The 27784-nt window shown below is 40.1% G+C and overlaps 2 protein-coding genes across 2 annotated transcripts; one reads left to right on the top strand and one right to left on the bottom strand.

Moving 5' to 3' along the window:
• Positions 1-202: 202 nt before the first annotated feature.
• On the bottom strand, positions 203-16009 carry flii (FLII actin remodeling protein). Its single transcript, XM_083931427.1, has 31 exons — positions 15891-16009; positions 14010-14120; positions 13156-13227; positions 12895-12975; positions 12435-12682; positions 12186-12289; positions 11735-11910; positions 11399-11556; positions 11039-11123; positions 10267-10414; positions 9991-10121; positions 9776-9883; positions 9540-9644; positions 9180-9359; positions 8298-8380; positions 7959-8033; positions 7610-7693; positions 7311-7482; positions 6705-6812; positions 6413-6604; positions 5939-6037; positions 5195-5284; positions 4941-5080; positions 4512-4743; positions 4269-4423; positions 4105-4165; positions 3832-3960; positions 2723-2829; positions 2492-2597; positions 1997-2062; positions 203-1908 (listed from the first exon to the last, which is right to left on the bottom strand). The coding sequence occupies exons 1-31, from the start codon at positions 15951-15953 to the stop codon at positions 1774-1776; spliced, it is 3804 nt and encodes a 1267-aa protein (XP_083787553.1). The 5' UTR covers positions 15954-16009; the 3' UTR covers positions 203-1773.
• Positions 16010-17908: 1899 nt separating this feature from the next.
• Positions 17909-25078, top strand: desi1a (desumoylating isopeptidase 1a). Its single transcript, XM_083931430.1, has 6 exons — positions 17909-18062; positions 18422-18443; positions 18920-18989; positions 20920-21029; positions 21221-21343; positions 22403-25078. The coding sequence occupies exons 1-6, from the start codon at positions 17969-17971 to the stop codon at positions 22491-22493; spliced, it is 510 nt and encodes a 169-aa protein (XP_083787556.1). The 5' UTR covers positions 17909-17968; the 3' UTR covers positions 22494-25078.
• Positions 25079-27784: the final 2706 nt, after the last annotated feature.

Here is a 27784-nt window from a genome sequence, read left to right as displayed (position 1 = left end):
AGTCGTAGTATAGTATGTCATCAAATGTAATTAAAAAGTCATAGTCATGGCACGCACGCACGCACGCACGGGCTTATGAGACCCATCTCAGCAGTCTGCATCAGCACAGCTCCACCCAAAGAACCTGGGTGCAGGGTCATTCATTCGAAGAGGATGTAAGAGTGCAAAAAGAAAGCCAGATGACAAAATATGTGATGTGAGATTTTATTTTAATATAAAATACATAAATAAAGCATCTGCAGGTGGCATCAGAAGCATGTGCACATATTCATATACACACACACACACACACACACGCACACAGACATATATGTAGGACTCAAACACACTACCAGGCATACAATTGACCCCACAAAATAAAGTATAAGGAACAAAATGACGGTAGTTGCACCCATTTGAGAACATGGTGCATAGACCTTTGCTTGGACCAAATCCTGCACAATACTCAGGTCACATGATCACAAGAAGCACTGCGGCCGTTCTGTACTTGTTGAAAGCTGACCCCGGAGCTTCTGATCTAGAAGTGGCTAAATTGATCATACGTCAACTGTTAACCGTACAAACTACTGATTTGTGATCAGTGGAACCAGAAGTCACTATAAGATATGTCCCTCGTATGGTGCAAAAGATCTCCCATTAAAATCTGCAAACAAAAAATAAAAAACTTTTGTTCCAAAAGAGGAAACATATTTGAAAAGAAAGCAACGGCTTAAAATCAATTTATGTCACATTTCTGAACCTGTAGAATTGATGCCTTTACTTTTTCAAAGATGATTTCACTCTATTTTGGAAAGAAAGTCTCCAGAAAAGCACAAATATAAACATTTTGACAAGTTGAATGAAGCCTGTGACGTTAGGATACAGTGTGTTGTTTCATTATCTCCCAGGCTCTGCTGATTGCACATTTAAACATCTGTCCTTAAACTGAAACACAAAACAAGACGCTGTGTCATACATGTAACTGACTGTCCCAAGCATCTTTACACGAAAGTTATATTTTGCCGTGAGAACAGTGACCGATCGGACTCTGGGGAAAAGGGGCCGTCCCCATTTTGATAAAGGCGCACGGGGCGTTCACACAAACATACCGTGAATAGTCGGCACAAGAGAAAAATATATGTTTATAAACTAACATTCCTCAGAAAAACAATTATAGTGCTGTTTTCTGTGCAGTCCCTCAACGATGAAAACAATAAAAACTGTAAAATCAACTTTTATCTGCCTTAAACTGCTTCAAATGAGCTGTGCAAAATGGCACTGAGCACGGAGGAGAGACTCCTGCGGTAATGAGCACTTTGCCCTCCTCCACTGAAAACTATTGACCATGCAGCACAAGCCACGTGAAAGCAGCAGAACAGGTCGATATGTTAGGACATTCACCTCCCTTTGGGTTTCTATAAAGCCTCTGTACACCATAGACCTATTTTATCTAAAATCACAATTCTCTTCTTTCATTTAACAACAGCATTGAGGAAAAAATAAGATATTTAGTGCTCTGTCCCAAAGACGGGAAACAGCCAACAGCTCCTTGACCAGAACTTTCACTAACTGGGATGTTGTGCTTAAACACTGTTTTTGTGGGCGAACTCCGACAGTAACCGGTTGGTCAAGAGGCTGTTGAACAGCAGCGCTGAGCAGGAGAGGGGAAGGAATGAGAGTTCAGGTAAAGCTGGGCTAGGCATAGACATCATCATCATCATCATCATACTTGTAGAAAATGACATGGCAGCGAATAAATTTGATGCGTGTGAGCGTTTCTTAGCATGAATTTTTCTATGCAGGGGGAGTTTTGAAAGCTCCCCAGGCATGAAAGCAGCGGGAGAAGCAGTGGGGCTCGTTTCCCTTCCGCACCAGTCGCAGCTTCCTGGGTTTTTCGGTGTCCTTAGAGCGCATGTGCTGGATGTAAACCTGGAGAGAAAAAAGGGACCAGTAAGACCAGGACATGGATATATAACACAAAACAACACGTACCCACAAACTGCTGTTTCTCACTAACCTGGCAGGCTTTGAGACTAAGTTTGATCTCCACCTGGCTGGTCTGAGTACCGACCCACATGTACACCTGAGGGGAAACAAGGACACGAGGCAAAAACAATTACACAGTAACAAATGAAAGGATGAACTCATTTCAATGTAGACATTATGCAGGGTTCGTACACATTTTCAAAGGTCAAATTCAAGCACTTTAGGTTCCATTTTCAAGCTTTGCCAGCACCTTAGAGCTGTTATAAATTACATATTTCTACGAATACATATTAAAAATGATTATTTCACCTTTTTTATCCCATTAAAAGAGATGGTATTATGCTATAAACAACTAAAATTGTGTTTCGTAATATCAGAAGGATAAAAAATTAAATAAATTTCTATTCTATGGCCATTTGTTATGAAAGGAATGCAATACAAATACAAATCAAAGTTCAAGCACTTTTCAAGGATTTCATGCACCTGTACGGAGCCTGTTTAAGACAAATCTATGCCCGAGCGTTACCTCATTGCCGTTGTCCAGCAACATGATGTCGTCATCAGCCAGGTCGTCCTGACAGAAGTCTGAGCATTTCTCTGACACAGAGAAATAACCCTTTTCATTCGAACACCTGAGGGACAGAGAGCCAGAGGGGGGGTGGGGGGTTGAACAGTAGATCAGAAGCAGTAGAGAGTATAAGTCTATGCGCACTTCTTTTAACTATAATGAGAATACCTTCAGATAGCGTTCACTAACCTGAAGAGACGGGCGTGTTTCATGTAATCTGCGTCTTCATCGTACTGCTTCTGAGAGCCAATCCCCACCCAGAAGAAGTTCTCCGGCTCCTCCCCCTCATTAATTACCTAGGAGATGAATTGGCAAAATATACTTTTATTCAAAATTTCTTAATGGGAGACTTTAAAACAAATACAGAGAGACACTTCACAGGAGCTGAAGTATCTGTCTCGGTTCTGGATGGGAATATAGTTTTTCATACACACATACACAGGAAGTGGAACTATGTCGTTAGTGCAAATACTTCTAATTACTTTCAGGGGGATTCATACATGAGAGTAATTTAGTATTATTTTAGTATTTTGATGTTCAGCTCAGTTTAAGTGCAACCCTCAAAGGAGTTGACATTTCTGTTAATGTGGAAGCCACAGAAGCCGTTTCTACACTGGACAGTAATTTGGCTGCCTTTTTCGGGGCCTGGTCCGCGTACAGACTGAGGTATATTGCCGGCCTGATTTAGCTCCCTATTGTGAAGGCTCGGACCCTACGCATATTGGCGGCTTGTTTTTCACGTAAATAGAGTCGATGGGGCTTGGTGGCACATGCGTGACTTGGGCTGAGGTGTCGAGGACGTGAGCTGTTGTGCGACCCACAGCCGGGAGTTTTAAAAGCAGGAATCAGCTGATCACACAAACGAGAGATAGCAAAATATCGACCGTCCGACTGGAAAGCCTTTGAAATCCTTTGAAATCCTTGAGATGCTGACCATCACGACAGAGAAAGCCGTGAATTATTAGGGTAATAACTTATTCTGATGCATATGTTGTACGCCACTGTGCACCAAACTTTGTGCTTCACGTCATGTCACATGTTTAAACCTGTCCCAGAAAGCCTTCTTTTGGAAAAGGAGGAATATTACACCTTGATTTCACATAGACAGGACGACAAATTGCAGCCTTGTGACGCATTTTCTATAAAAAAAATAAAAATAAAAAATAAAAACACTAGAGAGAGTGGGGAATGTTAAACTTGAGAATATTTGTTGAGTATTTCAAATTTTAGAAAATAAAGTTGAAAACGAAAAGAAATGACTACAGGAATATTACATTCCTACTATAGGAAACATTAACCTGTTTGCTGTATGTGTCATCGAACATGCTGTTCATGATGTCCTCGGCCAGTTTGGCTTCGTCAGGATCAGCAGCTCTGCCCACCCAGGTGTAAACGATGCCCTGATTGTCTGTGCTCTCAAATGGCACCTGAGGAAAACATATACTGTTACACAGAAACCAAAGGGAGGACTCTTTTTGGTCTTCATCTAAACAGTACAAAATTAGTAGGAGATGAGGGAGAACAAATACAAATTATTGTTATTATTGTAAGATAATGAAAAGAATCGCAACCTTGAGAATGAAGCAAAACTCTGAGTTGAGATTACTGGAATCTGTTCCAATCTGGATGGTCCTAAGAGAGAGATGAAAGACAAAAAATAAAAATAAAAAGTTTAAAAAAAGAACCCTTCTGGGGACTCATCAATCACCAAAGTTGATGATGGCACTATGTCTACCTGGTGCAAAGTGCGCTGCCATTGGTGCGTATGTGGTAGAGGGAGGGCTGAGCAGAGTCCGTCTTCTGTTTCCTCTTCCCTTTGTGGATGATGAACTTCCTCTTGAAATGAGACAGGAACTTGAGGTTTTCTTGCTGCTGCGTCATACGCACCACCTAAACAAACAAAAAGAAGCATTTAATGCTCAGAGTCTGATTCTCAGTCCGAGAGCGTCAAAGGATGTGTACAAATCTCTCCGGATACCTTCAGTTTCCCAGGGAAGAGACTCTCGAACTTCTTCTGCAGGGAGAAGGTGAAAGTGAGCCAGCCCATGTTGGAGGCCTGCCTGCCCTGCCAGAAGTACACTACACACTGGAAGTCCTCCTCGGGCTGTTTGTCCTCTTCCTCCTCTGCTGCCGCTCTTCCTCCCGCCCCTTCTTCGCCCTCCTTCTTCTTGTCCTTCTCGTCGTCTTCGTACTCCACGGGCACCCAGTATCTAATGAAGCAGAGTGAGATTAGAGGAAAACAATGACTCACTTTGACAGAACAGGATCAAGCCAGCGGAGACACTTCTCTTCTATGTGTGAACGCACAAATGTGAACTAAATAATAAAAAACTTCAAATACAAAAACTGAAATATCAAGATCTCTCGCCCTAAATTTCCACCTCAGCTAGATTCCAGTCATCTGTACCTGCAGAGGAAGACATAGCAGTCCTGGGTGTGGAAGTGGCCAAACTCCTCCTCAGGCAGACGGGCAAACTTCTTTCCCTCCAACACAAATCCCTCCATGCCATCCAGGTCCTCATTCCACTCCTCCATCAGTTGCTCAGCCTAGACAGAAAAGATAAATGTGAAACAAAAGGACATTTTCGTGTGTGTAATTCACCTATAAAAAAAACAGTGAGTGCAAGGGAAAAAAAACAATAGCGGTGCATGTGTTGTTACCTCAGTAAGGGGCATGGCTGGCTGCCTGGGGAGGAAGAGGGCTGTGAGGTCAGCTTTCATCTGGTCTTTCTTCTCTGCGTCCTTCTTCACCTGAGAGACAAAACATGGATGAACACTTACTGTGCTGACTAACGGACTTGTGTTGTTATTATGCCCTGTTTCATTACATCATTTGCATTATTTGTTTTTGAATAAACCTGTGAATGTTCTCATTTGTCCAGACATGAACTGATGAAGCCTCTTGGATGAGAGGTGAAACGTCTTCATAGACAAATAACCAAGTCCAGTTGCTTTTGACTGGAATTTTTACAAGTATAATTTAAATGACTATTTTATGAGCCACTGGACTCATTTAAGTCTACTAAAGGTATTTGACTAGTAGCCTATACAGTCCTACTTGTTTCATTTGCCGCTTTAATGCAGTAACTGGAAACAAACCTTCGCATCAGGGAGTTTGGACAGTCCATTAACCGCATGGGAGAATTATTTTGTGTGTCCACTTATTATAATTATTATTTCTAGGCTCGAGTACTTATGATATCTACAGATAATTGTCAGTTGAATATAAAGTGAAGGGAAGGACTCAGCCGGACATTCCTCAGTTTTCGGCTGAGTATAGCGTTGTGGGTGCAGTTACCCGGCATATGGGATATGTTGCTTTTTTTAACGCGTTAAGAAAAAATCCATTCCGTCACAGCCCTAGCTTGCTATCAAAGAACAAACACAAGGGTAGGAGTCTCTGACCTTGGCCTGTAGGTTGTCCTTTTGTTGTATAGTCTCAGCTGCTCTGGTGTAGTCCACCTTCAACACATCATCCCAGTTCTTAAACTTGGACTTAAACACCTGAGGAAGAAGAAGAGCGACTTAGATTAAGTTATACTGTGCAGAATACAAAGTAAAGCGAATAACAGCTTTAACCAACGTGCTTACCATTGCACTGGATTTTATATGAGCCATAATATTAAGCAGGTTTTTAATGCATTTACAAGGGTGTAATATAAACAACTTAAACAGTAACATTACATTTTAAACATTGTACTGTACGTGTGTGTTTCTTTCTTGTATAATTCTGGTCTATTTTCTCTGTGGGACTGCAGGAGGCCAGTGAGGTGCGTTTATATATCACTACACAACAGATAGCAGGTAAAGCAAATAGACGTTATGGATTTTACTTAACATTTTTACTTTCCCACAGTATTAGAAGAGATGCGGCATTACCTGGCACTCGGTGCCCTCTAGGTTGCGGGTGACGCAGGCATGTTTGGGCCGGTGCAGCATGGAGCAGATCTCCTGACCCAGTTTTAAGGCAGCGGCTCGGACGAGACGAGGGGACTTCCTCCCGATCCAGATGAACACGTCAGACCAGCAGTCTAGAATGTACACCCCCTTTGTGTCCAGCAGAGACTGCAGCTGAAGGGAGGGATGGAAATGGAATATTTAAAACATTCCTGTGGCATTATTTCAGCCATATAATTATGCCTTCTAGTGAATGTGCAGCAGATAAACATACCAGTCTGAGCTCTGGTAAAGTGTCCAGTTTGATCTTGTGGTCTTTGTGCTCCACTGACAGCTTGTAGTTGATCTGTGGCAGCTCCAGGTAGCCCAGACCCAAGCCCACCTACAGGACAACAATAAAGAAAACATCTGTGAATTGTGATTCAGTTCACTGTTGTCATGACTTTAAAAGGTGCTTTCCCTGTGATGTCCCATGGACATTTTGTTACTGAAGCACCTGTACATAGGTCACAAACTATGTGGCCCCTTAACTATTGTTTTGTGAAAGTGGAAATAGTTGGACTAGCTTTAAGGCTGACATGCTGTCAACTAATATATATATATGACTCAGTTATTATAACATGTTTTTAGTATTTGGCCTATTCCATATACTGCCCATCACCATTAAAAAAAAAACAAGTTACACGTGACTTCAAGCCTATGATGAAGCAGAAAGCTCAACAGTAAACCCTACACACAGCCTACAACACTGACCAATATGCATTACACCTACACTACTTAAATACTGCATGTATACTTCTACTGTAGACCACATTAACATTCACAGCATGAAGTTAACGATGGAGAGTAGTACTGTATAAACGCTTTAAAAAAGCCTTACCTTGTATAGTTTAGGTCTGATAGGAGAGAAGTCGTCTGGTACGTGTTTCTTGATCTCCTCTGGTTGTCCTCCCAGTACTTCCCAGAAGCCCGGAGGCTCCTGGTTCTGCATGAGGGTTGTGATCTCTGCCTTCCCCTTACGCTCATTCTTATTGATCTTTTCTGCAAATAACCTGAAAGATGAAAACAACAAACACATACTTTGAGGATTTGCAAGGTTTAAAAAAACAACAAAATGACTGTTTTTTTTGCCTTCTAAGTGGCAAAAAACTTTGGGTTACTTGATGATTTGTGTTGTACCTGGCCTTTGTGGTGCCACTGAGAGTAGCGTTGGCTCCTCTCCAGATAAAGATTTCCAGCCCTGTGTCCAACAGGAAGACGTACCTGGCAAATAGAAAAAACCCAGAATGTTATGGACACAAAGCTCCAAGTTCCACACAAAAATGAGACACAGTGTACATATTAAGCAGCAGGAAAATAGTGAGCAACAAATCATTTGCAGATGTACAGTAAATGTGGTGATTATATCAAACAGAAAGAGGAGGGACGTAAAGCATTAGAAAGCCGGGAGTGTGTTTGCTTAAGGGTGTGGCAAACTATGCACGTGTACATCATGTGGTGTACGAGGCAGGAAGGTCGTGAGAGTTACCGAGGGTCGAGGGAGGAGGCCTTCCCAGGTACAGACTCCAGTCTGATGTTTTTCTTGCCATAAACTCTGTACAACCTGATAGAAACAGATGCAGTTCATATCACCGAATGCTCAATTATTACAGCTGAATGTGCTATTAGCTGACAAAATACATTCAGACTCCAAACAAACTTCATTTGCAGCAGCTTTTCAAAACAAAGTTGCAAACATGTTTCTGACAAGATTACAATGATAAAAGCCAAAGACAAATAATATCTTAAATTTGACTCAACTAATTAGTAGGGATAAAAAAGACTAATAAAAAACGTGTTTTCTAAAAAGAGTTCCCTTCCAGCTTACCTGAGCTGATAGTTTGAGTCCTCCACAGTGTAGAATCCGCTGGCTGTTCCTCCCTCAATGTAGGAGATCTCATTGTTAAACACCTGCACACGAGACAAATACTGTCATTTACAGCAGCTCGTAGATGTTGGGGGTTTATACATTTATAGACATTTCTGTACGACATCAAATAAAAGAAAATGCATTACAAAATACACATTTAATGTTTTACTTAGAGGCCCAGTAATTCACCTCTGTGTGCGTCATAGGGATGCCATGATGAGGACATTTTCAGACCAGCTACGCTGTAAACGCATCACGGCTATGTTTGGCCTCTGCAGATCTGCGGTCTAGCTTTTGCAGTGCAGCTCATTTTGGCAGTTGCCAGGTTGAGACAGGAGGCGGAAGCGCCATGAAGCACTGCCCACTTCCCTTCGGTGCCCATGTTAACCATAGACCGCATATAAATCTGAAGTTAACCAACTGGACTGTTCAGACCGTAGCGGTTCAGAGCTCAGAAGCTGACTGTGATCTAATTTCTGGTCTATTTTCTCTGTGAGCCGCATGTGAATTTGGCAAGAAAACACACTGATAATCAATTATAAACTAAATAAATATGTGATATAAGTTATGTTATTTCGCCCTTTTGCTTTTCACTTTGACACCAGCTGTAGGTGACGGAGCAGGGATTTTCACGTGGGGGCTGATACGCAAAAAATAACTAAATGGATTTAATTTCTGTAAAAAAAAAAAGAAAAAAAAAGAAAACAGAAAAGATGGAGAGGGCAGTGGGCAAGTATTGTAATCGATGTATGCCCAAACACTGTGTGACACTGATACTGCAAGCCTAGTGCGCCAGAATCTATTTGTACTGTGTGTATATTATACAGTATTTCTACATACAGCACTGAACTCCTCGCTCTCGTCTCCCATCTCCTCCCTTATCGTCCTGCACTCCGCTCCGAGGAAATTTCTGAGGTTGACGGCATGAATGGCAGAGCCCGCCTTCTTGTCCAGAGTGGCCTCCTGGCCAATCCAGTAGAAGATCTGCCAGTCCAATGCGCCGTTGTCATCCAGGAAAGTCTACAGTAGAAAAAGAAGAATGTCAGGATGATTTCTTGGCAAATACAGTCCATGAAATCTAACAGATGTTGCAGCTGTAGCCAAGAATAATCTACATCGTTTGGTTAATCCAAATCATAACAGTCTGTACGCTCTACTGACACATATCTGTGGCATATATGGCCGATTTGGATGTGTTACCTTGAGGATGATGTAGCAATCAGCCTCATAGAACTTGCTATGGAAAGCTTCATCCACTTGGACTGGAACAAAGTTCTCTATCTGCCACACCGATATACCTGGAACCTGCAGGATGGGGAAACACAAGAGATATGTACACTGATGTCTGTACGATGCAAAGCAGAAACTTTTCATTTTACACGTGTATAAACAATCTTCAGTGGCACTTTGGTTACACACACAGAGAGATAGATTACCTGCCCAGTGTCCTCCATATAGAACTCAGAGTAGTCCAGGTGAGGTTTCTCTAGACTCTTGTCCCAGCGCCGGATCTTTAAATCAGCATATTTCAAATCCCCGTTCTCCTACAAAATAAGCAGATCTCTTGGTAAATAAAATGTAAATGAACCCTATTGTGTTGATCATCCTTCCTGTGGGCTGTGTGTCCATTCTTGTTTATTATAGCCCTTACCTCCAAGTTCTTCTTTTCCTGTGCAACATCACTCATTCCCTTCAGCACCTGTTTCGCCTGATCATCCTGAGAACAATCCTTCCTCCTCCTTAGCCTCATTTTCCTGGCCATAGGATCTCTGGGGCTGGCTCCTGGACACATATATACACAGATTGAGATTGAAGCCTCTATATACAGCATACACATGGTTTATTGACAGAAGAACAAAGGGCTCTAATACTGTTTACATTCATGTACCAACTCCACATACAGTTACAGAGATATATGCACACGTACCTCCTCCAGCGGCAGCTACAGTGGCAGGTGAGGCGCCCGCCAACCGGAGCTGGTTCTGTAGGGAGAAGTCGATGTTGTACCACTCCGCTCCTCTGTCTACTGGTTTAGGAGGCATCACCAAGTTGGGGTTCTCACGCACATCCAGAATCTACAGGAAGATAAATGAATGGGAAATATTTATCTTAATCTTTTCCTTAATGATACAATAATTGCTTTAAAACATAGGTTTTTTTTTTAATATTTCGTTATTTACAACATCACTATGAACAGTGTTGTTCATAAAGTTGGAATCATTTTGTGTTCAGACAGTTTTCTTCTTCTTTATTTTACTTACATGTGGTTTAATTTTCATTGTGATATGTTTGGAAGAGATTAATCAATAAAGTTTTGAGAAGATATACACTTTAGCTCAAGAATAAATCACATTCACATCACTCGTTTCATGAGAAGAGGTAAAAAATATTTTACTCCAATTTAATGGGCGTCAGTGTAGAAAGACATTTTAAAAGTTTTTCATATTTCTACCATATGTCAAATATTATATTTACTTTCCCTCTACTTTCTGTATCCTATTTATTTTCTTATATTTGTTGTCTTACTAAAAAGTATGAATAAATGCCCTACATTATCTCTCCAGTCACGAGGAAGGTTACAACCAGTTACTTTAATCCTATTTATGACACTTTTACAAAGTCATCAAACCCACATTAATTTCCCATTTACCCTACACAAATGCTGTTTAAGTCCAGTATTATGTGAGTTAGTATTGTACCTCTAAATCAGTCAAGAAGTGGATGGCCTCAGGTAGTGTTACCAGCCGGTTTTTATTCAGCACCAGCTTCTTCAGCTTGCCACACCTAGACAGCAGCACAAAACAACATATTCACAACCGCATACTATGGTGAAATAATGTGTTGTGTACAGATTATCTGTTACATATACATTTTAGCTGTTAAATGTGGCTGTATACAACTGAATGGTTTTAAATGGTTCTTCATAAAGATGCCTAGATGACAGAATCAGCAATCGAGATGTCAAAAATAAAATCAACTTGTATCAGCCGGTTTAAAAGATATCACTCTAGCAGTTAACCAGTCCTCAATCGGTATGTTTGTTTGTGATTTAAGCTCACCTGCAGAGTCCCTCTGGGATGAGTTCCAGGTTGTTGTTAGCAGCCATAAAATCAGTGAGGCTGGACAGTTTGCCCACGCCTGGTGGAACCCCATCAAAATCCAGTTTGTTAGAGTTTACATACAGCTTCTTCAGTTTGGACAGCTTACAGATCGCAGACTGGATGGAGACAAACACGCAAACTTTAAATGTTGACATCTTACACAAATGATAGAAAAAAGGAAATGCATCTTAATAACTATTTAACTAAAGAAAAAACGTATTATATTGCAATAAACTCCAGCTACACTGCTAGTGTAACTTCTATAGAAAGATGTGTAATTATCATTGTCCTTACAGGCAGTGAGGTGAGCTGGTTGCGGCTCAGGTTAAGAGTCTCCAGCTGAGTCCACTGGTCAATACAGAGTGACAGCTCTGAGATCTGATTACTGCTTAGGTTGAGTCTCTTCAAACTGCCCAGTGAATAGAGACACTCTGGCACCCGAGTCAGGTCGTTACATGACAGGTCAACATCTGGGAAAGACAGGAAAAACAGAGGGAACACATTTTTGTAAGAGGTATAAGTATAAGGGTATACACAAAGTGACATTTGTGAAAAAATTTACCACAATGCCAAGAGGTAAACGTAAAAAGGGAGATGTGCCAGATCCTTAAATATGTTGTCTGGAAGAAACAAGAGAGTGGTGTTGGTGTGTGTGTGTGTGTGTGTGTGTGTGTGTGTGTGTGTGTGTGTGTGTGTGTGTGTGTGTGTGTGTGTGTGTGTAGGTGTGTGTGTGTAGGTGTGTTACCTGCTAAATGTGTCAGACCCTCCAGGCTGGTGGGCATGTTGCTCTGTGTCCTTTGGGTGTTCCTCAGGTGGAGAGTCTGTAATGCCACCATGGCTGGCAGCTGGCTGCTCAGACACACAAAGATGAAGACAGTCGGATCAGCATTTATTTATTTAATTAATAACGGCATGTGACCCGAGACCTATGAATTTCTGGGTATTTGGGTAAAGGCGTGCAGTAACACTAAAGATTAAACCAATGTTTTCTTACCGCAACTGGGCATGCATCAACGGGTTGTTGTTCAGCGTGAGCGTCTGCAAGTGAACCAGGCGCCTCATCTGCGGCGGCAGGCTGTCCAGCTTGTTGTCGCTCAGGTCCAGATACAGCAGGTCCGTCAGGTTGATGAACAGCTGGTTGGGGATGGAGTCGATGCTGTTGTGGCTCATATTCAGCACCAGCATGTTCCTGCTGTTCTCCAGGTCCCTGGGGATTTCTGACAGCTGATTGTAGCTAAGGTCCTGAAGGAGAATCAAGGGAAATGAATTGCTTTTGATGGAAATACTGCGTGGGAGCCAGACTTATGTTTGAGACAGTAATGTTTCAGGGAAGGTAATAGGTTTAAAGTTAAGGCAACGGGAAAGAAAATAAAGAAATGGCGCTTGGTGTTGAAATAATTGTGGGTAGACTGAAAAAGCAGAGAAGAAAGGGATTGTGTGAGATTATTATGTACCAGCACAGAGAGGTCATCCAGTTGAAAGATGTCATCAGGGACTCCAGAGTTTTTCAGATTGTTGGCTCTGGCTACCACCGCCTGCACACATGGTGAAACACATTTAGGGGCAATATTATAACTACACATTGGTACCAGAGGAAACGGATCACAGTCAGAACATCAGATTGAAATCAACTGTGCTTATGCTCCTGGCTAGTGGTGGAAATCAGCACATGCTTTATGTGCATGTTCATATATGTGTGTGTGGGTGTTAGTTACCCGTAGGTTCGGTAAGCTGGACAGTTCTCCATGTAAGGTGGTCAAGCTGTTGTGACTCACTGAGAGATGCTCCTAAAGACGGAAAACAGAGGTTTTGTTTACAGATGCACAGTACACAGCTCAAAATACAATCTAAAAACCCCTAAATAAGCTCAACAAAGTTGCCTGGTATTTGTTGCACTAATGTCCATTTGGCTCAAAATAGAATGATTCAACAGCAAACAGGATCAGATCAAGGCAGATAAATACACCTCAGACACTGTGACTCCAAACCATGATAACAGACTAATCTTATTTACCAACTCCTGTTAAGATCAAGCATGTTAGCATGGATCACTTTTGTACCACAGCCTGCTGATTGAAGCTTTGGAGGTTAAGATTAGATAATCCTATCAATGATATTGGGGATTAAAGTAGGGTTGTGTGTTCTTACTCAGGTAAGGTTTCACTGGATAGGAATGTCCTTTGTCATCATCACATCAAGTAAAAAAGTTATGCTTTGACTCATTAGAGATGAACAATACTGCTACTGTATCAACGGTATGGTAATAGATGGGACATACAATTAGATACAAATATGTTGATATAGAAGACAACAACAAACAAAGGTGCAATTGAATTACAAACATATGACTAATAATATAATAATATAATAGCAACACTGTTACTATTACTGATAAAAACAATCAAAACAAAATAATAATATCAAAGAAGAACAGTAGGAGAGTTTCCATTCTTTTTAATGAAGACTGATTGGAGAACAGTCCGACATCACCAACAATATGAATGAATGCCTCCACGTTGAGAGATGTGAGGACAAGCTAATAACTAGCAAATGGCCCTGAACGTCTCACCAGCTTCTGCAGAGAGGCCAGCTCCTCTGGGAGGTAACACAGCCCTGTCCTGTTCAGTTTCAGCCATCGCAGACTGCTCATACATTTGACATGCTCTGGGAAGTAGCCGCCCTGTAAAGACAGACAGGGGAGAGAGGTGGGAGACAAAGAAGAGGAGAAGAGACCGAGAGAGAATGACTTTTGAGATATTGGTATTTATTTTATTTATCAACGCTATATCTTTGTAATGTTGAATTGTGACGATGTTGATGGAGGGTGCAAATAAAATCAACCTGGCATTGTCTGTACACATTACTGTCATTGATATAGGAATCATTAGAACTGGAAATAGACATAAGACCACAGATGTAGTGTTACCACAATACATGTAAATAATTTAAACTTCAACTGGTGGACAACATTTTAAAGAGATCAAATAATGCAAAAATACTCTTAATACTACTATTTTTTTCACTTCCACAGCATTAACAAAATGTTTCAAACGATGTGAACACAGAAAATGAGAACAGTTCATTTAATGTAGATTAGAAGTTGACTGTCATGATGGTGGGGTGTGAAAGAAAATAATGTCCAAAAACCTCAGTCATTCACAAATCATCCACATGAGTAAAGGCAGCAGACATTTGGCCAGCTGTGAGGTTCAGTCTACATCAGTGGTTCTCAAACTTTGTACATAACGTACCACCTCCACCACCAGAAATGATCAGGCTCTCTCAAGTAGCACCACTAAGACCAATGTTAAAATACAGTAGTCTAGGCCGACACTATTCAGCTACGTACAGAAAGGTTTATTCCTAATCAGAGGATAATTTACTGTTGACTGTCTTCAGCCACAGCCACGCTGTAGGAAGGGGTAGCATCAGAACTGACATGTCAGTGTATTCAAACCAATTCATTTACTTCTGCTCACTATCTTGCCATCACAGTTTAGATTTCACTCATGAACGCAACTATGTAACAGGCTGGTACTGTAACAAAAATATGACAGGAAATGCTAAACTTATTTCAGTAGTATTTTCTTGGTATTATATTAATTTAGTCAATAACTTTTTTTATTTGGGGGAAAATCCTTAAAGTACCACCAGTGGCACAGTGTGAGAACCAGTGGTCTATATCATCTCTTACAGTCAGGATAAGAAACCTAACTTGGGAGGAAATGATGTCATCCTGCTCGGTCTGACACCCTCAGATCATCGGCCATTCACCAGTCGTTAGATAAACAAGTTATTTCACCAGTTTATCTATTCTACTTCCATAATGACATGGCAGAAACCAATCACACCAGTCACAGAAATAGTCCCGTCAGTTCAAATATATGCCAGATGATCTCAGCTGTCACTGCTGCCAGCCGGGGCTGCTTTTCCAGTCTCCCAAACTAAGCTCGCAAAGAGCTTCGACCTCCAACTATGACGAGGAGTATTGTTTTTGGCCATTACTTATCTAAGTTAATCGTTGATAAAAGCGGGCATGTCCTTACACGAACAATGTGCTTCTGACCCAGACACACACACACCCAGCCAACACTGATGCTAAGTTAGCCAGCTAACGAGACGTTAGAAACCAGAGCTAACTCAGAATAACCTAGCCGCCAACAAAGTAAAGAAGTAACACGAGTGCTACCTCCCACAACCCCACTCCGTTAAACACAAATACGTTAACCGCTAGACTGCGAACAAGTCTACTAACGTGAACTAATTTGTCTATGTCAAACATCTGACAACTAGCTAACGCCCAATGCTAGTGACGTTGAGCTAAGGTAAGTGTTTAAGCGAGCTCAGCCTGTAGGCGCTCGTTTGTTGTGAGTCTCTCACTTGAATCAGCTTAAAACGTGTTAAAACAGCGACGGGTGTAAAATTAACGAGTACTGTTTGAAGTTCTTACTTTGAAGTCGTTTCCACTGAGGTCTACTCCCCTGATGAAGGGAAGAACTCCAGTGGCAGCCATTTCTCGTTTATTTCAGCTGCTCTGCCCTGTCTATTTTGGTCTGGAGGGTTGTGGCTGGCAGACTACCTTTCTTCTTCTTTGGTTTTTTTAGGGTGGTGCTTAAGTTTCAGGTGCACTAGCGCCACCCTCTGGCTCAGAATGTGTACCACAGATTATAACGATATGTGTTTTGCGCCCTGCAGTGTTTTTTTTTCTTCCAAATGTAGAAATAATAATAACATAAATTAAAATGTACAAAGACAGAAATACTTAGAATAATAACACAAACATAAACGTATGGGTTCTGCTAAACTAAAGGACTACATTTGAAATGCCTGAATAATCTGACAGCTCTTTCCAATTAATTAAATGTATTATTTTTGAGTTTTAAGTTTTCCACAGTGTTTAAATATGATTTTAATTCCGAATCTTTAAAAATAGGTAAAAGGAGGGGAGTTTGTTATGCCAAATCATTTTGTGGATATAGTATTTTGCTACGATAATGATATTATTTAAATTTCATCCGCCGAATATTTGGGATTGTTCGAAATAAATTATAAATCCATGTTTGTTAGTATTACATTTATAAATGTACTTCAAAATGTGTGAATCAAACCAAAAAGAAATGACATGAAAACAATCTACAAAAACATGTTCAAAAGTCTCCCCCTCACTGTCACAAAAAGTACATCTCTTATCTGTGGTCCAGTGCTCGTCAGGGATTACAATACATGTGTCCCAGTTTGTGAGGACTTGCTAGTCATATTTCTTAAAAGCTGAGACTGCAGTTAGTGTCTGTTTGAATGTAATATGTTTGATTTGACCTTTATTCATCAAAAACGTCTTCTTTTCCTTTTTCTGGACTAAAGTGTGTGGATTGATGTGTAAAGTCTCACGACTCTGTCTGTGTTAGCAGACGGGATACTGAGTCACTCATTTCTTTGTAAAAGGCTCTTATGTAGCACCACAGACTACAAAAAAAGTCTATGTGCGGCAGGTACATCATTATACCATACCAAACAGAAAGAAGGAGGTCCTGTCTAAAAGTATACACAGGTAATATCCTGCTAAAGTTGCTATCTGTTGTTAGTTTCCAACTGTAAATAAAAGATGCACTTTTTGTGATTGTGAGGGGGAGACTATTGAACATGTTTTTGTAGATGTGTTTTTATGTTTTTTCTTATTTGTTTGGTTTACTGCTTTACAGAAGTACCTTTCAAAATGTTTTGTACAAAACATGCAATACTAAGAAAGGTGGATTTATTACTTATTATTATTATTATTTAGTTCTTAACAATTCCAAATATTCGGCAGATGAAATCTACATAATTAATTTGATCATTATCTCAGCAAAATACTATATGCATAAAATGATTTGGCTTAACAAACTACCCTTCTTTTATATTTTTAAAGAGTCAGATTTTAAATCATATTTGACCACTATGGAAAACTTAAAAGTCCAAAAATAAGAAATTGGCAAAAAAATCCAAATAGATTATTTAGGCATTTCAGATTTATTCTCTTAGTTTAACAGGTTTGGTTATTCTTAGTTCCTTTTTTCTATGTTTAAGTGTATTTGTACATTTTAATGTATGTTATTAATTATTTATCATTATTGTTCCTACATTTAGTATTACATTTTGGGCATTTTGCATAACTCTGGAAAATAAAAGTAACGTTTATATCTTATCTTTCAAGAAAATAAAAAAAATAAATTAAAAAAAGTGCGGTGCATCAAAACCAGCTGATACAATAAAGTTGTCAAGTCATTTAGAGATAGCGAGCGCGAGACAGGAACGGATACACTTGACTTCAAAATAAATGGATTTCTCGAGAAAGCTCACGCTCTATCACCGTCGACGTCTGCGGCTAAAGTCTTTTATTTTGAAAGCAACGGAATCGGAAGTGTGCCAGGTATTTTAAGACGTGATGACATCATTCAAAGAGAACTTCTCGGTCAGCTGTGCCGTCAAATGGCCGTCGCTTAGCCAGCCAACAGAAAAATAACATTAAAAAAGCGGTTTTGAGGGGTTTACATGATGGATAAGAATGCAACGCGATACAGTGTACAGCTTTACATTTATGATCTATCGAGAGGAATGGCGCGCAGCCTCAGTCCTATCATGTTAGGTAAGAACAGATCAAAACCCGATGCAGCCTGGCCTTGGGGACAAATAAGTGATAATAACAAATGCCGGGTGGAGATAATTTCTTCGGCTTGCAATGTAAAGTCCCTTTTATGCCGTTGTTACCGTACAGTGTACTGATCTGTGATTCAGTTATCAAGGTCCGGCTCCTTTTGCATACATTTATTTTGAAAAGATATTGTAAATCTTCACTGATTTATGTTCCTGCATCCTAATGAGTGGTTCAAAGGTTTCATTGGGGGGGGGGCATCAGACTGTTACACAAGATACAGCTCCACACAGCTGCTTGCACTAAAGATCCTACCTCCTTCTTCTCACTACTTTTCCCCCTTTTTGTTACAGGAAAGCAACTGGATGGCATATGGTATGAATCCTTTTCTCTGTTGTTTTTGACAGCTGTCTTGCTTGGGACCTTAAAGGCAGACCTCCTGAGTCATGGACACATTGCCTCTTGTGTAATGTGCGGATCCAGCGGGTGTATGCCAGTGGCTCATTTATGATCCCAGACCAACCAACCAAAAACTAATAAAATAACAATTTCTAAAAACAACTGCTGCCATTTATCTTGTTTCTGTTGTCATGCAGTGATGTTTTTATTTGTTTCGCTTTGAATTTTGAATAAAGTTATTTCAGAAAGTGGGAAATCGTAAAGTGAAGCATAATTCGATAAGGGGAATACTAGGCCCACAACACGACTGTCATTATTAAGCTATTAGGTGGGCTAACTGGTTTAAGGCTTGCTATTTGGTAAAGAGGCATTGAGTTGCAGCTTTGAATAAATCCAGGTAATATTGTTCTGACCTGAATTCACCTCTGTTATTTTTTGTGCTTTTCTTCCAGGCACACAGCTATAGTGGCATACGGTGATGAGTTCTTCTTTGGAGGGGAGGGCATCTCCAGCTGTTCTCCGGTAAGTCTCAGTACACGGGTAAGTCTGTAACAAGGGGGCTGCCGTTCACAAGCCTCATCTAACAAGCACACGAAGGAAATGTCTTACGGCAGAGAGGCTTATTAATACCCAACAGTTCTTCGTTTGATCCCTGCCACTCAGATTATGTGTTCCAGGCTGTCAGTGCACAGTTGCAATACAACTAAACCTCTGTGTGTTTATAAAGCCGTATTCAAATGTTGTCATGTGCAAGACATAATATGTGGTCTCCAGTAATTGCTTTGAGATGTTGCCAATCACTGGAAAGTCTGAAGGCAAATAACAAATCTGTAATTCACATGCTCTGACGTACCCTCGGGTTATTTTGTGATGCCATTTTAAATCTGCCTGTTCTTCTATTTTCTTGTTGTCGACAAACTCCATTGTAGTAGCCTGCTGCTTTCTTTTTTAAACTATCTGTGTTGTAGAATCATTTGGTGTGTTGCTGAGTATTTCTGGAAGCATGCCAGTGAACGGGAGATTGACTCAAATTAATTCTGTACTCACATTCATGGGATTATAATGAAAGGACTTGTCACTCAATGCAACAGTGTGGCTCTTTGCTCCGGCTACGCAGAGAAAACTTAAATAAAAGTAGGATAAATTGGTTTCGGTCTTTTCAAGAAAAGAAAAAAATACAAACGTATAGATAAATAAAATACAGAAAGATAAAAATCTAAAAATGTAGGATGCTGCCAGCCTTATCCTTATTCTAACGGGCTGCAGAAAAAGTGTGGAACTGATACATTAGCCTTTCTGAGTTCATTTCTGTAATCATGATGGTGCAAAATGGCAGCTCTGCAATGATGCTCTTGCTCTGTAATTTAGATAAAACCTGATATTTGATGATTCAGATGGCTAAGTATTCGGTCAAACATCGCTCCAGCTGTGCTGCAGGTATCTTCCCCTGATATAATCTGCCTTTCAGTATTCTCCACGCAAAATCAGAGAAACGCCCCAAACACAATGATCCTTCCCTGCAAGTTCAACTTGCTTTGCCAGGGAGCCACTTTGGCAAAATGACGAGAGGCAAGGGGTCAGTTCATAATCAAACATCAATAATATGCATCAGATGAAATTAATGCATATTAAAAGGCCCATAAATAATCTTTCTTGGAAATTCTTTATTTTCAGATGAACTGAGGTCAGGTGTACGCTAAGCAGCAACCTCAGGTGCTGAAAAATAAAAAACCAACATGGAAGTGCTAAAAACTGCAGTTCTTTGAATGGCCACTTGAGCCAATCTCTATAGCCCTCCAAGTAAATGGTAAATGGTAAATAGACTTGTACTTATATAGCGCCTTTCTAGTCTTCTGACTACTCAATGCGCTTTCACAGTGTTTGTCACATTCACCCATTCGCACAGACATTCACACTGATGGCAGTGGACATCTACATACCATCTAATCTAACCACTCACACCACAATCACACACCCATGCGCAGCAAGGGGAGCAATTCAGGCTTCAGTGTCTTGCCCAAGGACACTTCTCCATGTGGATCGGGGGAGGTGGGGATCGAACCGCCAATCTCTCAAGTTAAAATGCCCAACTTAACAGTAGAAATAAACAAATTAACAGTAGAAATAAACACATTAACAGCCTAGTAATAAAAAAGTATTTTGTCTCCATAGCAAATTTCCTCACATTATAGTCTATAGTGCCTGCAGGGGCGTTTCTAGGATTTGATGACATTTCAGGCTCTGTCACGGGGTCTACAGGGAATACTCCTCTGGCAGTACAAAAAAAAAATCTTTCCATGAATTAGAAAATGGTTGACGATAGCGGGTGGCTGGCGTTTAGTATCACTGGCGTAGTGTATGTTCTTTGAACTACTGGACCTCTTTTCAACAGCTCTTATATGATGTGTACGTGTTTGAGATATTTTCTGATTGCCTGCTGTGTGTTCGTCAGGGTGGGACGATGCTGGGTCCTCCAGACACAGTGGTAGAGCTGGGGGAGACTGAAGTGTCTGAGGAGATCTTCATGGATTACCTCTCTTCCCTGGGAGAAAGCGCATACAGGTCGAGTAGCTGTTATCATCTCTTCTTCATGCCAAAAAAACCCACAAAGTTGTAATCCTTCAGTTAGTTCTCAAAGTTTGGTCGTCGTAATGTGTGGATAAATTCACATGTGTATTCACACTTGTTACTGATTAGTCACAATTCCTGGAAGCTGTCATCTGACGCTTTAACTCAGTTCTTCCTTGGTTCAGAGGTGACAGGTATCGTCTGTTTGAGCATAACTGCAACACCTTCACCAACGAGGTGGCTCAGTTCCTAACGGGCAGGTCCATCCCGTCCTACATCACCGACCTTCCATCGGAAGTCCTCTCCACGTAAGTGTAAAAGCTCAGTCTGCCAGCTGCCCATGACTTCATTTAAGCCTGTGGTCTTTATTTGTATCAGAAATTGTAATGCCGGCTTTACACTTAAAAGTAAACAAAAACTAAAATAGTCAGTTCCTCTTTACCCTCATGTTTAACCTTTATTTAACCAGATTAATAACTCATTGAGGTCAGGATCTCTGTCACAAGGGTAACCTGACCAAGAAGACAGTAGCACACGTCCATAAAGCAATACATACACGATACAAAAGTCAGTTTAGGGCGCACTGACACTGTCCATCCGTACCGTGCCCCGTGCTTTAGGGTACTTGTCCCCCCCTCCCTCTCCCCCCGTGGGCCAGGCCCGTTTGTACTCACACTGCCTGGGCCTCGGAGAATGCTTCTTGCTGCCTATACGTCATCACGCCGTAACATGTCACACGCATTGATTGACGTCATCGCGATGCATCGCTTTGTTTACAAATCTTTCCGTAGACCTCTGAGTTTTTGTGCGTCTTGTCGACTGTTTTTGAATGTTTTCATCGACCAAATCTGCAGTAAACACTCCACCTCCGCATCACACCAACGTGAACCTTTCGCCGCCATTGTTTTAAATGTCCGCGCATGGTCCGTCCTTCTTTTTTCTATGTCCGAACAGGCGCACATAAAATTGCAAATTGATTTACAGATAAAGTGCAGAATAAAGAATCCTGACCAAGGAGTACACATCAGAAACACAGGCATTGCCCAGTTGTCTTGCATATTTAGTTTTATAAAATTGAGCCAAAGAATTCAGGCGAAATGAGATCTGCCATTTTCAAATCGTTTTGGAGAAAGTTCTATGCGGTGGGAGCAGCAAAACTAAAAGCTCCCAGAATTCTTATTGCGTATAACAAAAACATGAAACACAAGGATTAATGGACATGTGAATTATGTACTGTGTATCTGTTTCAATCTGCTGTCATGCAGTATTGAATGAAGTTTGCATTAAATTTAAAGTTGTTCACTGTGTTTAGGTCTTAAAAAATGGAATCATTGTGCTATGATCCAATCTCTTCCTTCCATCTCCAGACCGTTCGGCCAGATACTGCGGCCCATTCTGGACTCTATCCACATCGCCCCTCCAGGTGGTAACGTTATCAACGGGGGAAGAAACATGTAACCTGAGAGAACAGCAAAGTCACAGAGTGCTCACAAGGTCACTTTTATTTTAGTCAGTCAAAGGAATAGTCTTTTTTTTCTTTCATTCTGTAAATCAGTTACAAACTAGCCTCGAAGCTAATGGCCATTTTTTGTAAGCTATAACTGATAACTGACCAGTGAATCCTTAAAATCAATAATTTACATTTATAATTTCCTCTTTAAAACATAGTTCCCTCTTCATGAAGTTTGAGAACTTACAAAACACTGATGGAACTTTGAGCTTACCAGCATAGCCGGGTATGAGAATAGTTAGTTTCCAACACTAAAAGCTGATATTGATGAATGTTGCCTTCTTATGAATACATCTATGGAAAGTTGGTTGTAAATTTAGCATTTACACTTTGCAAGAATTTATACTTTTACTCCACAACATAGAAATATTGCAGTTTTTACTCCACTACATTTATCTGATGGCTGTAATTAAACCACCTACAACATTAAAATACCTCTTGCACAATCGTGCATCCAGCTTATATAGTACTTACTAAAGTATAAAATGCTCCTTTTCCTTTATTTAAGTTAGAAAATGTGGATTCTTTTTCCAGTTTGGTGTTACAACGTTAAATTGATAAAGATTTTATTTCTTCCATTTAGTTATTTAATAAGAAATATAGTTGTTTTTTTCACTACTGACTGATTAATACCAACATATCAGGTTTCCTACATGGTTTCTGCAGTGAGAATCATCTGCTGCTCACTACAGTGGGCATTGATATGTTTAATATATTCAAGATGAAGATGGTTGGGGGGTCTTTTAATGTCAATCATTTTTTAATTTTGCACTTTCATGATTGTTTCTACTGTTTTTGTTATTTGGTAGCCTGTAGTTAAATTCCCATTGGTGATCCTTTTATACCTGTAATATTTGTCTTTACTGTTTTTGTTGAATTCATCTGTACCTGACATTATCATTCTGCTTATCACATTAGTTGTGGCATGTGACAGGTGATCGGTGCCTAACTCACACTGAGGTTATGAGATCAGAGGCGATTTAAAAAACGTGTTGAGAGTATGGTCTCTGTAGCAGCACTGGGATCAGTTCATTGCAAATTCGGTTATTCCTATGTATATGAAAGTAAACCCGGGTTGACTTTTCAAATTTCTGAGTGATTATAAAAGTGTCCGTTCTCCAGACAATCCTACTTTATTTTGATAACAAAAAACGTGTTTCTTGGTCAGAAATAACCAAGACTGTAATTGGTTCTGTTCTCGTACCTTTTTAATGGAATTCTATTGCTAGGCAACAGCCTTGGTCCTTGTGAACTTCCTGTCAGCTGATGTCATTTACATACAATGCAACGGGAATCAAACTTGGACACATTTAGAATGTTTATGTTTACAACTGTATAACTGAAAGTGAACTGCACCACCGTCCTGTTATATGACATAAGCTGTGCCTCTTGGCCTGTGTTACCACTTCCATTGGTTAGATGCTGATCATCAATACCTTTTCTTATACAGTTCTTTGTTGCCATGCGGGTAATTCTAAACCACTGCTTATCCGCAGATTTCTTTTACAGTAGATGTGATCATACGTAGGGCAATCCTGTACTATCACCCCAATAACAACCTGCTCGAGTCCTTTAACAGCCAACGGAGTGTGTTGGATATACAATACACCTCTGTGCCTTCATTTCCCTCTGCTTGGCAGTCACAGTCACACTGTTGGCATGGTTATCGTATAGCACAGATGGTAACTCCCTGTGCAGTCTGCAATGCATTCAACTCTGATTAGTATACTGTGTGAAGGTCCTGAACTCGTAAATAATCGTACGCAAATGATTTGAAAGGGGCTAGAAGTAGTGAAGGAACCCTCAACTAAATTCTGAAGGAAATGTTAGCAGTCGAAATTATTCCAGATTAAACATCTGGATCCAGTAACACTCATAGCCTATAATCTGAGCACATTATACACTGCACTCTGCCATAAGAAAGAACACATAGCTGTCTAATTTCAAGATAACGCAAAGGGGGCAGGTTTTACAGTCTGATTAATACAGTGTTACACATGAACCACGTTGAACCTCATGAGCCTGAACAGAACGAAGGATGCATAGAAAAAAACAAGAAAATCTCAAAGAATGACTAAACCAGCATTCACTTTCACTGTGTTCTCCTGCAATAAACCTGACACACATTTTACCTTCCAAGCGGTCACCATCACTTGATCATTTCTCTAGTGAATATCGGATGTGCAAGTATTTCAAACTTCATTTTCAAATTTGATAGTTGTAGGTATTTGACTACTTTTAGATTGATTCCCCTTTAAGAGGCTTGAAGGCTCAGGTGAATCTGGGTTCTGTTGTTTCTGCCTTCTGCTAACCAACTAAGTAACATGCTAACCAGACCACTGAAATGTATTACTGCACAAGTCACCCTTTGTTGCTCTGATATGTGTTGTTGCTGGCTGCTACATGTAATGTGAAATTGCAACAGAAAGTGATGGATATTATTCAGTATTTAAGTATTCTAACTATAGTAGATATATTTCTGCATATTGTTTGTGTAATTGTTTTTTTTTTTTTGTAAATTTACCAACATATAAAGCCATTGACTGCAAATTTGAAAAGCTTTGGTGTCATTTGTGTGCATTTCTAATAGCTTCTGGCCATTAGTGTTTCAAAGTGTAACTGTGCAAGTGTACGGTTTGTTTCACAGATGTTTCACATGATAAAAATACGACAACAGTGTCATTTGCAGGAATTATGGAATTTAATTTTAAGGAATAAAATATGTGCAAAATTTAAAAATAATTCAAATGTATGGGGTCTTGGTGAAGATTCTGATAATTTAACTGTAAAAATTGTAAAAAAAAAAATGTTAGGCTCTTTCACTACCTATGGTCGCCAGTCCAATTCAATTCCTGTTTACAGCTACTACTGATACATTTACCGTTGTGTTTAGTGGTATTTTTGAACTACCACTGTTTCAAAGTAATATTTCATCTGTCTCTGTTTCGGATGGTTTCGACCTCTTTGTTTCTTTTAATAATCAGACCACTCTAATGTAGAGATTATAGCTCATGCCAGATTTCTGCACACCGTGTGGGACTAGTGACTGGAGGTCTAAATCCTGTCCAGTGCATCTGTCAAAAAATAAGAATGATCTTAAACATTGTTGATTGGACTCATACACTGCATATGTGTTAAAAATGAAAAAAGATGTGTAATATTTTAAGGTTTTAGGCTTAAAATTGTTCAAGCAATTCATTGAGCATTCCTACATTTCCAGCAATGCTTTGAAATGCATTTCAGCTTTTCAGCATTCACACACATCTACCTGTGCTTGCTCATAGCCTTTCTGCAGTTCTTTGAGCATCCACAAAGAGACAGTGTTGCTCTAGCTAGAGAAGCATCTTCAGAATAGAGGCGGGTTCCAATCAGAAGGTTGCAGTTTCAAAAGCACGCAAGAATAACTGTGACATGTTTAACCAAATATTTAGTCTATATTGCTTCAGTATCCCTTTATTAAACCTCAACGAGCAAGTCACCTGCTAATAGCTCTACATAACCACTAACCAGCAGTAAATGACTGAGCAATCCTCGATTGTGAGTGTGTGCTATGAAGGAAGTGAACTCTCAGCAAAACTGGCGCCTGTGGGAAAAGAAAAAGGTAAATAAGAAAAGGAAATGTACTGGAAATAAAAATGGGAAAGAATATTTTCACCTGATTATGATTGACAAAAAACGAATGAGTGATGACGCCCTTTACTTGGAGTTGTGCACTAGTAGAAGCACCACCGAGCATTTTACATATAGTACGAGTTTAAAAAACTATACTTAAAGCACATGATTGATCAGCACGTTCAACACACACATATCAGATCTTGTCTACATCATTTTGTCAACTAAACTGTGTAGTATCAAACAAATATGGTAGAAGGTAAGTACCTTTTACAGATGGCGGATACCTCACTGTGGAGCAAAACTGTTGTGCAGACAGATGTGAAGTGAAGTAGACTTGGTCCATGGCCTTTAGATCAGCACCCCTCCTAAGAGAGAGCGGATAATAAATGCAGACAGAACGAGCCTGTCCATGCTCCCTGCGGCTGAGAAGCTGAATCAGCTCAGTTAGTAGCACAACAATGAGTGTCCATTTGACGTTTGACGAACGTTAACCTTCTCTCCAACTACAAGGGTAGGTCAGGCTGGCCAAAGTTGTTAGCACGGCAGTACCTCTGTGACAAAACCCAGTGAGTCACACCGACCCTCCCGCTGGGGTGACAAATCCTTCCATGTCACATAGGGGTGACTTGGCTTCTTTTAGGCTCTGCTTTCACTGCCTACAAAGTTCATTTTACCATTATCGTATCAGTGTGCTTAACAACTTTGAATATTAGAATCCTAGTGTCATACAATTCACCAAAATGTCTTAAAATAAAACAGTGAGACTGATTATCCCACAACCACGTGTGACATGGATTACATTATGCTAGCATGCTTATTAGCAATTCTAGCAAAGTATAGGCCTACATAATATAACATTACAGATACTTTGAGAATTGGTAAAACACATTATATTATCATATGATCATCTGATCAAGTTGATATTGTGACAGTTTTAGCAAAGAGTTGGTTGTTTACACGTGCAGCAGACTTGGTCCGACATTAGCATTTAGATTCCAAATGCAATAGTCACTCTCATTTTAGCTTTGTTTTTGGTCTCTCCAACTACTGAGGGAAATATATGGCTCTTTAGCTGTTAAATGCTGTACAAGTGCACTAGCTAATTGCTAGCTTTGTCCGTTGGCTGTTCAGTGCAGTGCAAATGGATTTATCAGAGCTTTTTTTGTTGAAGATGCTAGCTAAATGCTAACTTGAGCATGCTGAAATTTGTTAATAAGCACTAAACACACAAAACAAAGAACACTTGACCTAAACAAAACACATTTGTGCCAAGCAATCTATACGGAAGCAAGTGAGAAATAAAACTTTGGGGATTTTCTCTCCTATGTTGACTTAAGACCAGGTGAAACAAGGTTTTGCCAGGATAAACTTTCCTTTAAAAATCATCTGTGAAACAGGTAGAAAAAAATGTTTTGCCAGGAATAAAAAAATAAAAAAAATCACTGGATGAGCGTGGATCATTTCTTGACTTAGTTACTTTCGGCCGGTGAAGTCGGTTGTCAGAATATCAGCTGTTTGTTGTTGTTGTACTCATTTCGGCCACAATAGGCTAAATTACACCACTGTATCATGTTCTAGCACTGAATAAAATACATTTCCAGCCAACATAAAGACATGACAATAA

The sequence above is a fragment of the Echiichthys vipera genome (assembly GCF_963691815.1).
Source record: "Echiichthys vipera genome assembly, chromosome: 17".
Lineage (NCBI taxonomy): Eukaryota > Metazoa > Chordata > Actinopteri > Perciformes > Trachinidae > Echiichthys > Echiichthys vipera.
The sequence above is the reverse complement of the archived record's forward strand: the minus strand, read 5'-3'. Positions and strand labels throughout refer to the sequence as shown.

What these genes read in the sequence shown, in the direction of transcription:
- desi1a (XM_083931430.1), top strand. Translation starts at nt 17,969, where the DNA reads ATGATGGATAAGAATGCAACGCGATACAGTGTACAGCTTTACATTTAT. An exon ending in GCATCTCCAGCTGTTCTCCG is followed by an intron (nt 18,990 to 20,919) that starts GTAAGTCTCAGT and finishes TGTGTTCGTCAG; the next exon opens with GGTGGGACGATGCTGGGTCC. An exon ending in CTGGGAGAAAGCGCATACAG is followed by an intron (nt 21,030 to 21,220) that starts GTCGAGTAGCTG and finishes TCCTTGGTTCAG; the next exon opens with AGGTGACAGGTATCGTCTGT.
- flii (XM_083931427.1), bottom strand. Translation starts at nt 15,953, where the DNA reads ATGGCTGCCACTGGAGTTCTTCCCTTCATCAGGGGAGTAGACCTCAGT. An exon ending in TGGATGACCTCTCTGTGCTG is followed by an intron (nt 12,683 to 12,894) that starts GTACATAATAAT and finishes ATTCTCCTTCAG; the next exon opens with GACCTTAGCTACAATCAGCT. An exon ending in ATTGCTACATCATCCTCAAG is followed by an intron (nt 9,360 to 9,539) that starts GTAACACATCCA and finishes TTTCTACTGTAG; the next exon opens with ACTTTCCTGGATGACAACGG.